Source organism: Pseudopodoces humilis, chromosome 3, assembly GCF_049639895.1.
Source record: "Pseudopodoces humilis isolate 2021_Gansu_Grassland_sample_001 chromosome 3, ASM4963989v1, whole genome shotgun sequence".
Classification (NCBI taxonomy): domain Eukaryota; kingdom Metazoa; phylum Chordata; class Aves; order Passeriformes; family Paridae; genus Pseudopodoces; species Pseudopodoces humilis.
In genome coordinates, this window is record NC_142202.1 from 63,267,502 (window position 1) to 63,282,712 (window position 15,211).

The following is a 15,211-nucleotide window of genomic DNA, read 5'->3' on the forward strand; positions in this document are numbered from 1 at the left end:
CTTTGTCTCATACTAAGTTGGAGTTTGCAAATTTTATAATTAAATCTACGATAGTTAATCTACAAAACACATTTTATGTACTGAACTTTTTGAATGATATCCAGTGAATTTTGTACAAATCTTCCAATAACTCAATTTTTATCCGTGTCTTTCAATACATAGTTTTTGTCTCTTGCACTATCTATATGCTTCATTCTCCCCTCTGGTTAAATCTCATTGTTTCACTCAGCTGTGGTTTCTGCTTTTCACTTTATTGGTGTGACCGATTCTTTTACAGATCCTGGAAAAGAGAAAGAATTAAAATCTCCAGCTGCCACAAAAGATAAAGGTAACATAGCAGGACGAATTTGTATATAGCTGTAAGATCTATATGCATTAAAAAAAAAACCAAAACAGCTTGAAATGCACTGCCATGTCATTTTTTAAGGTATGATTTAGTTAGGAATTTATAACCATAATACTATTTTGGTAAATTTATTATGAAACTTAATTGGCATTACCTGAATTAGAAGTGCAAAGAGAGCACTGTTACACTAGTTATGAAAATTTGGAGGACGAAACTCAGAATTTAGGAACTCTTGTTAGCATTTATTATGAGCTGCAAAGTGAAATAAGTTTTGAGTGATCTTTGTTCTTTCATCAAGTTTAAGAAAATTTATGGTTTCACTTTGTGAGCATGCTAAGACTGATGAAAATTAGTTTTGTGCTACACATTGAATTGGTACCTCGTGTCAGTTAGAAACCACAAATGATTCAATCAATCATTATTCTAGAGGTATTAGATGTTAATTTTTAACATTCTAGCTTGAAGATTAATAAATTATTTTTACAGAACATGCTAAAGAAAAGGGAGAAAAGAATCCTACATCTTTAAAAGAAAAAGGTAAGAATACATAATAAAATATAGGACTTGCTAAGCCCACACAAAATAGAATGAAGATGGTAATTTTTTAAACAATCATTATCAGTCTTTCCCATTATAAATCTTAACCAATCAAAATGTAATTAGTTAAAAATTTATACAGGATCAATAGCATTAAATAGTCAGGGAGAGGGGAATATAAATAGAATATATCAAGAAAATTAAAATTCAGAATTCTCAAAATTAATTAAATCAATATAATAAACCACTCTGTATAATAGTCAAGAGCCTTGCAAAGAAGGTCTGAACAATGCAAAGTCTTTAATAGGGGCCAGTTAAGAAGTTCTGACCTGAATACTTTCACAAATGTGTGAACATAATAAGAAGAAAGTAAGGTTTATGAGCACATGAGTGGGAAATATGCTTTCTGTACTCCATAAAAGTTATAGCTAAAACCCCAGAGCTTCATCTAGTCAACCACCTGCAACATGAGAGGTAATCTGAATCTTTCTTCTATTCCTTATCTTTTTTTTTTATTTTTTGGCAACTTGATTAGAATAGATAGTTAATTCAATTAAATTTCCTTTCATCAATTGTTTTATTGGGTGCTTTTTACACAGCTTATTTCTTCCCTCCTTTCTAGAAATAACTTTATTTGTAATAAGTTACTTATGGATAAGTCTTATTTGACATCTTCAGAATAAAGAAATCTACCATATGTATAGTCAAATGAATATTTATTTTAAGCTATAGTCTATAACTTCTATAAGTCTATAGCTATATATAAATAGATATGGTCTGCGATATCTAGACTTTAGTCTATAAATATTTCAAGTTACAGTCATTCTATGCAATTTCAAAGAAAGGACTGAATTAAGAAGTCAATTCAAGCAGTATTGAAAGATGACAAAAAAACCTTTAAAACAAAGGAAGAATAATTTATTGCTAGATATATTTTCAAAATCCTAGAAGCTATGTTCATTCACTCACTTTTTTATTCAAAAATTTGTATTATGGAAATCTTCTAATTCTATGGTGCATATATTGTTCTTCTGTGTGTGTTCCATTCCTAATGTACACATGCTCTATTTACATGAGCCTGGATACCTGGACCAGAGCTGTATATCCAAACTCTACGGAGTCCTGTGGACCTCTCCACAGACTGCCTATAATGTGTCTTCCTCATGGTGTTATGCTGGAAAATTAGAAGCAGCACTTGAGTGACAACTTTTCCCCCTCTTTCCCTGCATGGAATACGTGTATTCAGCCTGCTGCTCTTTTGAAAAGATTACAGGGAGGCAGGGAGAAGAGAAAAAAGAGAGAAGACCCAAATTTTTTTCTCTTTGATAAGAGTTTCTTTAGAGCAAATGAACAGTGTTTTTCCAACCCTGTAAAAGTTTTCGTAGTGTGTCCTTTGTTGAGAGTGACCACGGCACTGTTTATTGTCTCCTGCGCTCATGTTTAATATGTCAACAACTTCAATTACTAAGTTATTAGTAATTAGTAATCACAGGTCCTTCTAATATGACAAAGGACCCACCCAACCTTCAGAAAAGAGTAGGCAGGAATTTATTTTAAATGTAAATACAGTTGAAATTTGCTGCTGAATCTATCCATAAAGACATCACAGGCTCCTGAGCAGCAGCACCGATGTCCAGCCCAGCTGAGCCTGTCCCCCAGATCCTGAGAGCTCTTGCTGATGCAGTGCTGATGCACTCTTTCCCATAATAGGCATCAAACTGGCATGGTTCTGTGCCTGTGCCTAAAAATGAGGGTGCTGATTAGTGAGCTGAAGAGCTCAGTTGAAAATATATTGGCGTCAAAGACTATAGGGACAACTTATAAAGATGTGGGGAGAAACTTCTAGAAATCTTGGTGCCTTTCTTAGCTGTGTATTATTGCATTATGGATTACTCTGCTGCAAAAACACATATTTAGTACTATTTGTCCCCCATTTCAGTCATCATATCCACCCAAATTTTAGTTCATAAATTAATCAAAGCCATTTTCATGCCATTCCTTTCCCCTCTCCATCATGAACCAAACCTCATGCATGGGCCCTGTAAAGGTTATTGACCAAGTCACTGGGAAATTCACACTCTTCGCAACTTGGTGTTTCACAATTTTTTTCTTAAAGTGGATCTTTCTGGAAAATTCATATATATCAAAGACCACATGAAAGTAAGGATTTTTAAGACTGCATATACTTCCTAATTCTGTGTCTTGGGAGTTTGTTACTATTCATGTAAACTAAATAAAGGAACACTTCTAGGTGAAGTGTTAAATACTTGTGGTAATTAATGTGTGTCTGGCACCTTATGCAATAATGGAGGTGTCATCACACCTCATTCCCTTTGAAGGATGAGGTGTTTGAATGAACAAGGAGGATATCCAGAAAACCTTATCCTAAAGCAGGTTATTTTTCATAAATTTAAGCACAGTGGTTTTATTTAAAGCAGAAAGAGGAAAAATAAATCCCTGCATTCAGACTTGTTGCTGGGATACTCTAAAGATCATAGTCCAACCAAGTTACTTTATTTTTTTATGAGGTGAATAAAATGTCTTCAGTCTTGGAGCCTAATTTTAAGAGTAATTAAAGAGAACATTTATATAATATATAAATAATATATTTTCCACTTAGTAATACAGGACATCTCAAGACTGAATTTATAACTGGGTTTTCAGTTCTCCCTGCAGTCAAGAAGAGTAAAGACGCCCATTTGTACTACCAAATATGAAAACTGATTTTCTTTTGACATAAGCATATTCAAATAATTTGAAACCAATGAAACTCAAAGGTATAATTTGCCACATGGTTTTTAGGTAGGTATCTTACCCAGCTAACCAGAGTAGATGTTCATTCATCCAGAGGGTATAACAGTGGCACTAAAAGATTGTAATATTTCATATATAATTCCTCATTGAATTTTTTTCAGATTGCATTTTGCTGAGTTATTGAATTGACAGCATTTGTCCTGCATAGATAACATAGATTCATTCTCATCCTGTGTTCCATGATTTATTTTCCAAATAAATGCTCTTTTTACTTCTTCTTTGCTTTTGACATGTCTTGGGATGTCTTTGAATATTTTCTTACGTCAGCTATGTGTGGATAATAAACCTATTTATTTTTATGCACAGATTGACAGGGGAAATAAGTCAGTAGTGTGTATTTCTTTCTCGCCATATACATTGTAGTATACTGTCATTAAAGAAACAAATGAGCTGATTTGCACTTGTTATGTAATACTTGTGCTTCCTTTAAAGCAAAAGTAACATGAAATAATACCTTGTCTGTGGCATTTTTATCTTAATTTGTAGCATACTTTTTTCTTTCCCTTAAAAATGGAGTTATATTGTGAGCAGTAGCAGTTCACATTTCTGTCTATTTCCATTTATTTGTTATTGTCATTTGCATGAGAACTGTATCTTTATCCTGAGGATATTACACACTGCTGCTGCTTCATCATTCCATACCATCTTCCTAACCTGACCCAGCTTCACCCCTGGAGTAGAACGCAGGAGGAAAGCATTATGGTGAAAGCTGGCTATAAGCCAGTTTTATGTTTTTCTCCTTCTGGGACAAGCAATAAAGTGGTCAGTTGAGAGAAGTTTGAAAAGTCCTCAGTGAGTAGCTGTTTAAACTTCTGAAAAAGAAAACCTTCTCCCTGGAAGAAAAGCAGAACTGGTGATCTCAGTATTCTTGGCTCAGCGGGTGGGGAACTTGGTGCACCACATAATGTGTCCTGCACTGAGAGTTGCATCCAAAAGTTGTAAGAGTCACAAGTGCTGAACCTTCTTTAGGAGCTACATGTTATTGAAAATCTGAGGGAGATCTGCTACATGGATGGCAAAAAACCACCATGGACATATGGCACAAAACACACAAGGCCAAAGATTTGGCTGTGGCTGCAAGAATGGTTGCTGATCACTGAGATCACCAGCGTGCCCAAAGTGAAGTGCTCAAGTGGGGCACCTGTTGCCTCAAGTCTTTCAATATAGTCAGCATAGAGGCTACTTCCAAGGGTTTCAGGCTGACACTGGAAGTTTTCTCTCAGTCCCCTGAAGAAGAGTCCACCTGCTGCTGTGAAGATCAGGCTCCTAATTTCATGTCTCCCTGTGCAGCATGGTTTCTCCAACAGCTCCAGCCACCCCGGAAATGAATTTTTTCGGTTACAATTCACACTAAATCCAGATGGATAAGTGGGATCACTTCCTGGTACCATGGCAGCCACAAGGATGTTCAGAGTTAAAATTATTTTGTAAAAGATCTTCTTTTAGCTTTTTCTGGTTTACTGAAGATTTGGTTTACTTTCATTTGGAATAAATGGCATGGTGTTTCTAGATGTTTAGGTGTTATATCCTGTCAGATGGAATGCAGCTGGCTCTATTTAGCATTCTGCAGGCTGTGATATTCTCTCACTCAAACCAAATTCAAGCCTATCAAATTATTTTCTTACTTTGGAAAAAACTATTTTCTCCTCATTTCCCTCATAAATACACTTAAGATGTCAAGAGACTGTTGCTTGAAAGAAATATTTAAACATTAGTTGTTTACACAACAGTGTATGCTTTTCCTGTGCTTGCTGACCCCGAATGCATATTCCCTGAAGGACTGAGGCAAAAGATAGAGAAAGCAGAAACTGTCTTCATGAAGCTTTGGATAAGAACCAAAGAATTCCTAATCCTGTGTCATTGCTTGCATTTTCCTCTTCTGTCTAATTTCTCTCTTCTATGTGTTCTCTACAGACAGTAACCAAAAGCAATTTCTATTCTTGCTTTTGCCACTTACACTATTGCACCTTAAAAATATGAGACAATCTCTAGGGAGAATGTAAAGAGAGGTCAGGCTTGCATCTATTCATGTTCACAATTTTAATCTTAGTTTTTAAATATTTTTTTGAGTCTTCTGTTACATACAGAAGGGCACTCCTATCTTCAAAGTCTCAGAAACATAATTATCTCCCTACAGATTCTCTGAAAGGGAAAAATCCCAAGAATCCAGAGAGCTTAAGAGAAAAAGGTAAGTGAAGAAGAAATCCAGACCTGAATATCAGAACAGTTATTCAGTCTAGAAAGAGCTCTTGAGTGGGAATATAGAAGTGTGGAAAACCAAACCCATCCTGGTTCCTGTTTAGATTATTTTAGCCATTATATTCTTCTTAATAATATTTGTGCGGTACAGATCCCAGTAGAATCCTTAGAAATCATCTGAGCTTCTTTTAAATGTGGATATTTGAATTTGCATCTTGAGGAAAATACTAAAATTTATTTTTATACCACTTTTGGATGTTAGTCTCTCAAAAATAAATTGTCTAAATCCCATAGTGGGAACATTACTGAAGGGAACTAGGATAAATCTGGTCCATGTGGCTACAGCTCAGGAATGTGGGTATGTGAGAATGAAACTGGCTGAGGCTACTGACAAATCCAGGTGTTTGAGGGTGACTGATATGTCAAGATTTTTTCTTAATTTGTTGGCAACATGAACACATACATCTCTAACCCCTTCAATTGCAAGACCACTGCTAACTGTTCCCACAGGGGTAAGAGGTTGCTTGATACCATCTATTTGGAGAAAACCCTGTTTGTTGCAATGCCATGTGTATCAAACATTCTTTCTGGAGAGTTCTGAAACAGATGGAAAATTTAATCGAAACAGCAGAGGCTATCAGAACTGTGCCTGTTTCCTGAGCTGGAACAGCACACCTGAAGTCCAAATTATTACAAAGTCCCATGTTTTTGGAAGCTGGAGGCATTCAAGGCAGTCCAAATTATGGCTGCTGAATAGTTATAGAACAAAATGACACGATTCTGCAAGGAATGTATTATTCCTTCTAAAAACTGTAGGAAATGAAGCCAGGACATCCCTTGTGGCTGAAAATTCACCTCTATGCCACTACTGTCAGTCCCTGTCTCTCACCTGAGCACCACAAGAATATCATAGTTTTCTTTTATTTGTCCTTAGCTAACTCCTAAATTTTTGGGGCACTTTTGGGGTATTTGGTTGGTTGGTTGGTTTGGTTTTTTTGTCTTTGGGTTCTGCCTTGTCAGTTACTAGAAAGAGAACCAGAATGTCAGGGTTTTGTGTTTTTTTCTCATCTCTTTTAATTCTTTGTCATATACTGGAGAAAAAAAAAAAAATAAAGATACAATTAAGTCCCTGGACTATTGATTTTGACATGAAATATATGAATGTACATTTGAAGCATGAGCACTGCTCTTCTTTTATAGCCAGTGTGCCTGTGATTTTAAAAGGCTATATATATGCAGGAAGGGAAATTCTGTTCACAGCTAATACCCATATGGCCTCTTTGATATTAAAAGAATATTGGAGTCCTGAATGAGTAGCTGGTCCTTTTGTCACTCCTAAAAAAAAAACCTCCCACTTACCTTTATCAGCAGCCTCTGGCTTTCAAGGCCAGTATTTCTAATATTTCAATTGTATCAATGTGGATTAATTTCTTTTTTTGGGTTCAGCAAAAGAAAAGGTCATTAATACCAACTGCTCTATGAATTTCTTTCTTCTTTGTAAGTAATTCTTCATTGCCTGCTTGAGAGAGGGCTCCACAGTTTCCTCAAAATGTGAAGAAACTAATGATATATTGAAGGCTTATTATTTTGCATATCCAAGACTAGAAAGATGAATGGATGACCTTGTTTTTTTGTCCTGTTCTTTATTTCCATGCTGTTAAATCCATTTAATTATCATATCTCTTTTTCTTTCCGTATATCAAATTGTTTGACCTGCTTTCTTTTCAAGTGTCATCTTATTTCCCTAACGTGACTTGTGATAAATGTTAAATGTTTCTTTCCAGAGACTGGTAAAAGAAAAGATGTGAAGTCTCCAGCAACCTTAAAGGAAAAAGGTAATGTTTTATCATTATGTGGCTGGCAACTAACAAGTCTTCTGCAGGTATCTCACTGCAGTTTTGATATATTTTGAATTACAGGCTGCTGGTGAATAGAGACTAATCCTAGATTCTTCTCATTTAATAGCTCTGATATATTGAAAGGAGCAGTGTCTGACATGATTCAGAAATAATAAAGTCATAACCCTTCTTATTGTGGTGTTCTTTAACTGCTGTCTGAGCTGCACAGCCAATATTGCAGTGGGAGTGCTAGTCTGTTCCGAGTGAATTAGTAACAGGGCTGCTACTGAATGCACATGACAGGCTGAAATGATAGGCTGCACAGGAATGAGTTTGACCTGCAGAAACTTTGCCAACAAATTTAGTGGGAATCATTTATGGTTTGCTTTCAAATTTATTTTGTGTCTTTTATTGAATTAAATGGAAATTCTAATCCATAACACATCTCTTACATGTTTGGTTGATCTGGTGTTATGCACATTTGTTACAGTACCAATGAGCACAGTGTATGTTTATATTGCTAACTTTCTCCTTTCATTTTTGTGTTTAATTTCTTTTTCAGACTCTTCAAAACAAAAAGAAACTAAGGCTTCAACTAATCCTAAGGAAAAAGGTAACAATCCCAAACTGAATTGAGCCTTAATATAAGTTTCAGTTGAGAAAATAAATATATTGTGCAAGGACACACAAATTAAATCCTAGTTTCTTTGGTTAGCTATTCCTAAATATCCTTGAATGGCATCCTTTGCTGATGGACACTTTTCTACCTGGCTGAACAAGTGACAGGTGCATATGAGGCTATACAAGCAACTTGTATCTGTGGTATTTTATAGACTCTTAAGTCAAAAATCATTTATTTTCTTTTTTCTTCATTTTGTCCCATTCTTTCTATTGAAATTAGTAATTTCAGATTGCATTTTACTTCTTCGCATATTATTTAATTGCACTTTTCTCTCTCTTCTTATATTGAAATATCAGCACTAGCCATCAAATAAAAATCAATTACAATTTAGAGTACATCTCAAATACTTGGCATTTTTAGGCACTGTAATTATAATTATCCAACTATGTTCAGGTTTATTTATTAATAACAAATAAATTCAAACAAAATTTTGTTTTACTTTTATCCTATTTGCATATGGATTAAATGTCACTCTTTCATTATAAAACAGTCACTCAGGTTAAATGTGTAAATAATTTAACATGGATAAAAATACGTAATAACTTGTTGGGTAATAACAGTTATTTAAGTCATGGCAATGTAGTAGTCAGTCTTAAAATCTTCCAGTCAGTTTTGTAAACTGTTTCAGATAATTGAATAATACTGCTTCCTATCTTTAGAGTTTCCCTAAGTAATACTAGAAAAATTGAGGCAATATTTTCTCTGACAAAGTTATGAAAGGAAACATTTGCAAGTTTTTAAATGCAGCTACTTCACCTGGTATATAGGAGAATAGCAGAAATCATCTATTACTTTGCACAGTTGTATCATTCTGAATCAAAGGCTTAAATGCTATCAGAAAAACAGTGCTACTGAGAGAAACCCTGTCAAGAAGTACTTGGGGGTGCTGGTGGCTGGACATGAGCCATCATTGTGCTCTTGCAGACAAGAGAGCCAATTGTGTCCTGGGATGCATCAAAAGCAGGGTGGCCGGTGGGTCACAGGAGGAAATTCTTTCCCTCGACTCTGCTCTGGTGAGACCCCACCTGTAGTGCTGCATCCAGCCCTGGGGTACCACCACAGGAAGAACATGGACCTGCTGGAACAAATCCAGAGGAGGCCACAAAGATAATTAGAGGGATGGAGCATGTCTCCTATGAGGAAAGGCTAAGAGAACTGGGAATGCTCAGCCTGGAGAAGAGAAGACTTTGGTGTGACCTAATTATGGCCTTCCAGTACCTGAAGGGAGTCCTCAAGGAAGATGGAGTGAGGTTATTTACAAGGGCATGTAGTGACAGGACAAGGGTGATGGCTTCAAACTGAGAGTAGGTTTAGATTAGATTAGATGTGGGGAGAAATGTTTTACAGTGATGGTGATGAGTAGGTTATCCAAAGATGTTGTGGATCCATCCCTGGAAGTGCTCAAGGCCAGGTTGGATGGAGCTCTGAGTAATGTGCCTACTCAAAGGTGCTGCCATGAGAAGGGGGTTGGAACTAGGATATCTTTAAGGTTCCTTCCAACCCAAATCATTTTATATTTTTATGAAAATGAACTAGGGCTTAAATAGCCTGAAACTCCTTGTAAAAATCAAAATAGGTGAACCTGAATCGCCAGTTCAAGGTCCAGGGCATTAGGGACACATTATTGTACAAATCTATTTAGTTTAGTTTAGTCAACAGGGAGCAATAGCCCTTTACAGAAATTGTTGACAATTGTTGAAAGAGGCCATCCAGAGAAGTGGTGCAGTCTTCTTTCCTGGAAGTATTTAAAAAATTATAGATATGGCATTTGAGGACAGGGTTTAGTAGTAAAAAATGGTGGTGGTGCTAGGTTGACACTTGGACTTGATCTTAAAGGTCTTTTCCAAATTTAATTCTATGATTCTAAGTGTGAGAAGATTTTTGTATATTGATTATTGGTTTAATGGAACTTGGTTTTTTACTTTAAGCTTGAGGCAAGCAAGGTTTATGGTCTTCCTGTTAGGTCCTTGCAAAAATGTCCATAAAACATAGTGAAGTTAATGAACAGTTAAACATTAATTAGACCTTTAAGTATTTGACTCTTGACCTTATCACTGAGTTTCTTCTCATAAGTATTTCTGGTTGGAATTATTTAAGTGATAATGAAAATAAAATCTTATTTACTTCAAAAGATCAAGAATTATGAAGAAGAAATACATGTCTGTAAAAGCGTTTTAGTTGCAATGCTAATGAATTATCTTCCGTGAAGTGTCAAACACCCACCCAACTATACAAATAGTAAGTATTTAAAAAGGACTTAATTAACTCAGTTTGATCAGACAGTGAAACAACTAGTGAATAACAGCTCCTGTCAAATTCCAAAACTGAATTATTTAAGGAAAGGACATGTTTAATTAAACACTGTAGAATTCCACTGACTGCACATGAAGTGGTTTATGCTTGGTATATTTGAAAAGGAAAATTACCACCCAGAAGTGATTAACTCTACTATCTCTCTTTTCTTTATAGTAAAATTAAGTGTTCTTCCTGTAGTAGCTGACAGAACACATGCAAGATTTTTCTTATGGTATAGCAATAGAAAGTACAAGCTATGTTCAGAAGTGAACTTTCATTTCATGAAGATTTTTTATACATGGCCTAGCTTTTTAACCTACAGGTTAAAATACTGTAAGAAACATAAAAATCTGTGTTGTTGTGTTGTCTTACAGTCTTTAAGTTTCCTGCTTGTCAAAACACAAGAATGAAGATTGAATGTCTAGTGTGAAGTATGCTGAGTTTAACTCTACTGCCATTTAAAGGCCAGATTAGGATTTTAGGTCCCATTAGAGATTAGGGATTAATGGATTGGGTCTCCATTAGAGACACCTATGATTGTTCAGTTGAAGAAGTGTGGGTGAAATGTGAAGTAGAATTGATTGGTTTTATATTTACAGCGGGACATTTGGATGAGCAATGCCATAATCTAGTGGAGTTTGGTACCACTGTGTTGGCACAGCCTTTACCAGTTTCCCAAGCAAAATGAGCACTACCCACTTCAGTTATTCCTACTGGATTGAATACAACCTTGTATGTCATCTGAGGATGTACTTGATGCCTTGCACAGCTCACTGTGAGAGAACAGATGATATCTCACACCTGAGACAGCATTTCTGTTTGACTCTGACTGACTCTATAAGAAAAATATTTGGATTAGGTTCTGTTAGACACACAATTAGGCCACCTGCCTCCTAAATCTTGTGTATCTTAGGTCTGCCTAGTGAGCAGGACTACAGATCCTCCAAGGCCCCTAATGCAGGACTACAGCAGGAAAGTTGAGCAGGAAAGTTGAGTTTGAGTGAGAGGATCTCAGGTTGCATACTCGTGTACAGCTACACTTTTGTGTCAACAACAGGATATAGTAATTTGCTAGTCATCAAAGATTGTAACACAGCAAATCTCATACAATCTTCATTTGGAGGCAGTTCAGCTCAGTGGCTGCAGGTTTTTAAAAGTTGTTTCTGTCTTTTCTGCTTCACGTGGCAGATATGCTATTTCTTAACTCTTGGGATTCAAATAAGTGCAACATTTCCAAAAGCAAATACAACTAACTCAGTGACACTGAATATGCATGACAAGACATTGACATTTTGTCAGAAGACTGTAACCCCAATGCGTAAAGTGGCTTTAAGCATTCATGTGGGATGCTGTGCATCACTAACCCTCTCTTTCTTAACAATGATATGTCACATGTCACATACATCAGGAAGACAGTTTGAGAAAAGCCTCTCTGGGGAAAAGTAGTCCAGAAATTTTGTGGCCATTGCCCTGTAGCCAAGTGTGAGCAGGAGGTCACCTTTATGAGCACTTTGGTTTTTTACCCAACTGAGATTACATGGAGTGCTTTCTCAGAGGACATCTCAGGTTAAACTAGCCAACCAAAAATGCCTTGAGAAATAGCAGTGTTTTGATTAGCACTTGCTACTTTACAGAAATCTGTCAAATCCTGTGTAAATTGCAGCTACAGAAGTGGCCTCAGTGTAACCCATTTGTTATGATAAATACATTTCTGAAACGTGAGAATCAAATTCACACAAGCTCACTGTAGAATTATTCTATAAAATCCTGACTAATAGAGAACTAAAATATAAAGTAGATATATTTGGTATACAAAAATCTCAACATCATCCTGTTCAAATGGCCCATCCATTACAGAACATCATTGCTTCACACTGTGGTAAGAAATACTTCAAGAAAATACCAGAGCATTAAAAGTCAGACTAAGATAATGACACATATATAACCAAGAATGAGTCATAAGGGCATGTATAGAATTCCCATTTTGAATCATCACTCCTCTGGAAAAATTCTTCAATAGAAAGAAATTTTGATATAAAACAAGAGAAAAAGAACAAAAGTAACATACATAATGTGAATTAATACCATTTTGGAAAAGGAAGAAGTTAAAATTTTAATTTCCAAAAATTAAATTATATTTCATTTCCAAAAAGTAGGTTACATATAAAGATGAGGTATGTTTTATGGCAAAAATGTGCAATTATCCTCATGTATATCTTGATAGGAAAATACACTGTATAAGTAGCACCTGCATATGTATGTAGAAATATAGTCTCAGTAGTAAAAACAGGTTTTTAAATGAAACTATGTCTACATTCCAATGCTTAGTAACTTTTCCTGTGAAGAATGCTTCCTGATGTCCAACCTGAACCTCCCCAGGTGCAGTTTGAGGCTATGTCCTCTTGTCCTGTTGCTGGTTGCCTGGGAGAAGAGGCCAACCCCCACCTGGCCAGACCCTCCTTTCAGGAAGGAGCAGTAGGGAGCAAAAAAGTCTCTCCTGAGCCTCCTTTTATCCAGGCTAAACACTCCCAGCTCCCTCACCTGCTCCTCATAGAACCTGTGCTCCAGACACTTCACCAGTGCCATTGCCCTTCTCTGGACTCACACCAGTACTTCAGTGTCTGCCTTGAAGTGAGGCACCAAGAAATGAGTCTAAGATTTTGTTTTTGCATGATTATGCAATAAATCAAAATTCTTGATATACAATATTATTGTTTCACATATTATTTTAGATCAGAAACATGTTTTCTCTCTGACTGGGACAATGTGCTTATCAAGAGCTGACAGAATCAGGCTTATTCTCTTTTAATGTCATTTTCTCATTGACACATAGAATAGTTTAAATTAGGAAGGGTCATCTAGTTCTACCCTCCCTGGCATGGACATGGACACATCAAATGAGACCTAGTTTCTTAAAGCCCAATTCAGCCTGACTTTGAACACTTCCAAGGATGAGTCATCTACAATTTCTCTGGGCAACTTATTCCAGAGCCTCACCATGCTCACAGTAACAAATGCTTCCAAATATCTAATCTAAACCTACTCCCTCTCAGTTTGAAACCCTTTCTACTTGGGACAAGCTGAGAAAGTTGGGTTTGTTCAGCCTGGAGAAGAGAATGTTTTGGGGAGACCCAAAAGGGACAGACATGGGTTGAAATAAGAACAATTTTCTGGAAACAGCAATGCAATAAGACAATGAACAATAACAGCAATGATATTAATGACAGTGTACAAGAAGAAAACAAGCAATTCATAAAAGAATTGGAAACCCCAGGCAATAAATGACCTCTCCCTCCACCACCTACCCAACCTGGAATCCACCTCTACATCCCCAGAAAATTATGTGAGGTGGTCTAGAATCACCTCTGGGTCCTGGATGTGCTCCCTTCTGGCTACTGTAAAAATGAGCCCATTTCATTTCAGGATCCAGAGCATGGGGTTAATAATCCACACAGCGAGAATACCAATCATTCAACTCAGTTTGCACGCTTTCTTTCTAGACAATTTCCTTTTGTACTCTCATTTAGACATTGCTGGTAATAGAAGGAAAAACACTGTAAACTTTTTGTGGGTTATCTAGTGAATAAATTTTATCTTAGTAAGTCAGCAGCTATGTCTTACAAATTAAGGCAAAAGTGATAGGCAGGTTATGAGGGAGTTCAACTGTAACATCATTCTTGCCCATTAGTGATAAAATGCATGAATATAATTGAATAAGAGGTTATTGCTCCAAATCTGTTCATTAAAATCTGGACCAGAGGAGGAAAGGGCAGGAAAGGTTTTTCCTGCTACTGGATGAGAATCTTTCTAAATAACAGATGCTCCAGCCTATTGAAAGGCTAAATTCTCCTCTCTGATGCTCACTATACTGGTTCTTTTAACTGTGGTTTCTTAATATGAGTAGGATTTCACTTGACATGGATAAGAGAAATTCTGAACTCAAAAAGACTGAAAGGTGGAGAAAAAATATCTTCTAGGAAGGTCTGAGAGAGAAATATCACTTTATATGGTTCTTAAATATTTTAAAAGAGTGTCTTCTTCTCAAGCTATGAACAGATGGACAATTTATGGTGAGATGGGCAAAGACAATATCAGCTCAGTGAATGCCAGATGCTTTGCTGTAGCTGTCTACATGAGGTGGTTTTCACTTCAGCATAACAGCATGCATATGAACAGTTATCACAGAGTACCTGACACATGGGATGATTTAGCATTTGATCTTGTTTCACCACAGCTTACATGTTTATAGGCAAAATAAATATAAGAATTTAGTCAAAACTTCAATCACTTTCAGACAAAACAGTCGCTGTGTCAGGGTAAATACACTTAAATTACTCCAGGGTTACTCAGAAATTTAATAATCTATCAGAAATTTTGTGAATTCATAATTAAATTCTGAAAAAACAAATATCTGGAAAACACTAAATTCCATCCTGCATTGTATCTAGAAATTGAATCTGTATCTTAGTAATAACTGTTTTCAATATAATAATAAAGTAA

At 36.1% G+C, this 15,211-nt stretch overlaps 1 protein-coding gene across 13 annotated transcripts in view; it reads left to right on the forward strand.

Moving 5' to 3' along the window:
* TRDN (triadin) overlaps positions 1-15,211 on the forward strand; it is a 233,563-nt gene that overhangs the window by 162,245 nt on the left and 56,107 nt on the right. For 12 of the 13 annotated variants that reach the window (XM_088053842.1, XM_088053833.1, XM_088053836.1 and 9 more), the window contains 5 exons: positions 278-328; positions 833-883; positions 5,835-5,885; positions 7,681-7,731; positions 8,297-8,347. In XM_088053842.1, coding sequence (XP_087909968.1) covers positions 278-328; positions 833-883; positions 5,835-5,885; positions 7,681-7,731; positions 8,297-8,347 — 255 coding nt within the window. The remainder of the gene's footprint in view (positions 1-277; positions 329-832; positions 884-5,834; positions 5,886-7,680; positions 7,732-8,296; positions 8,348-15,211) is intronic. The other variant, XM_088053841.1, reaches the window with a different exon arrangement.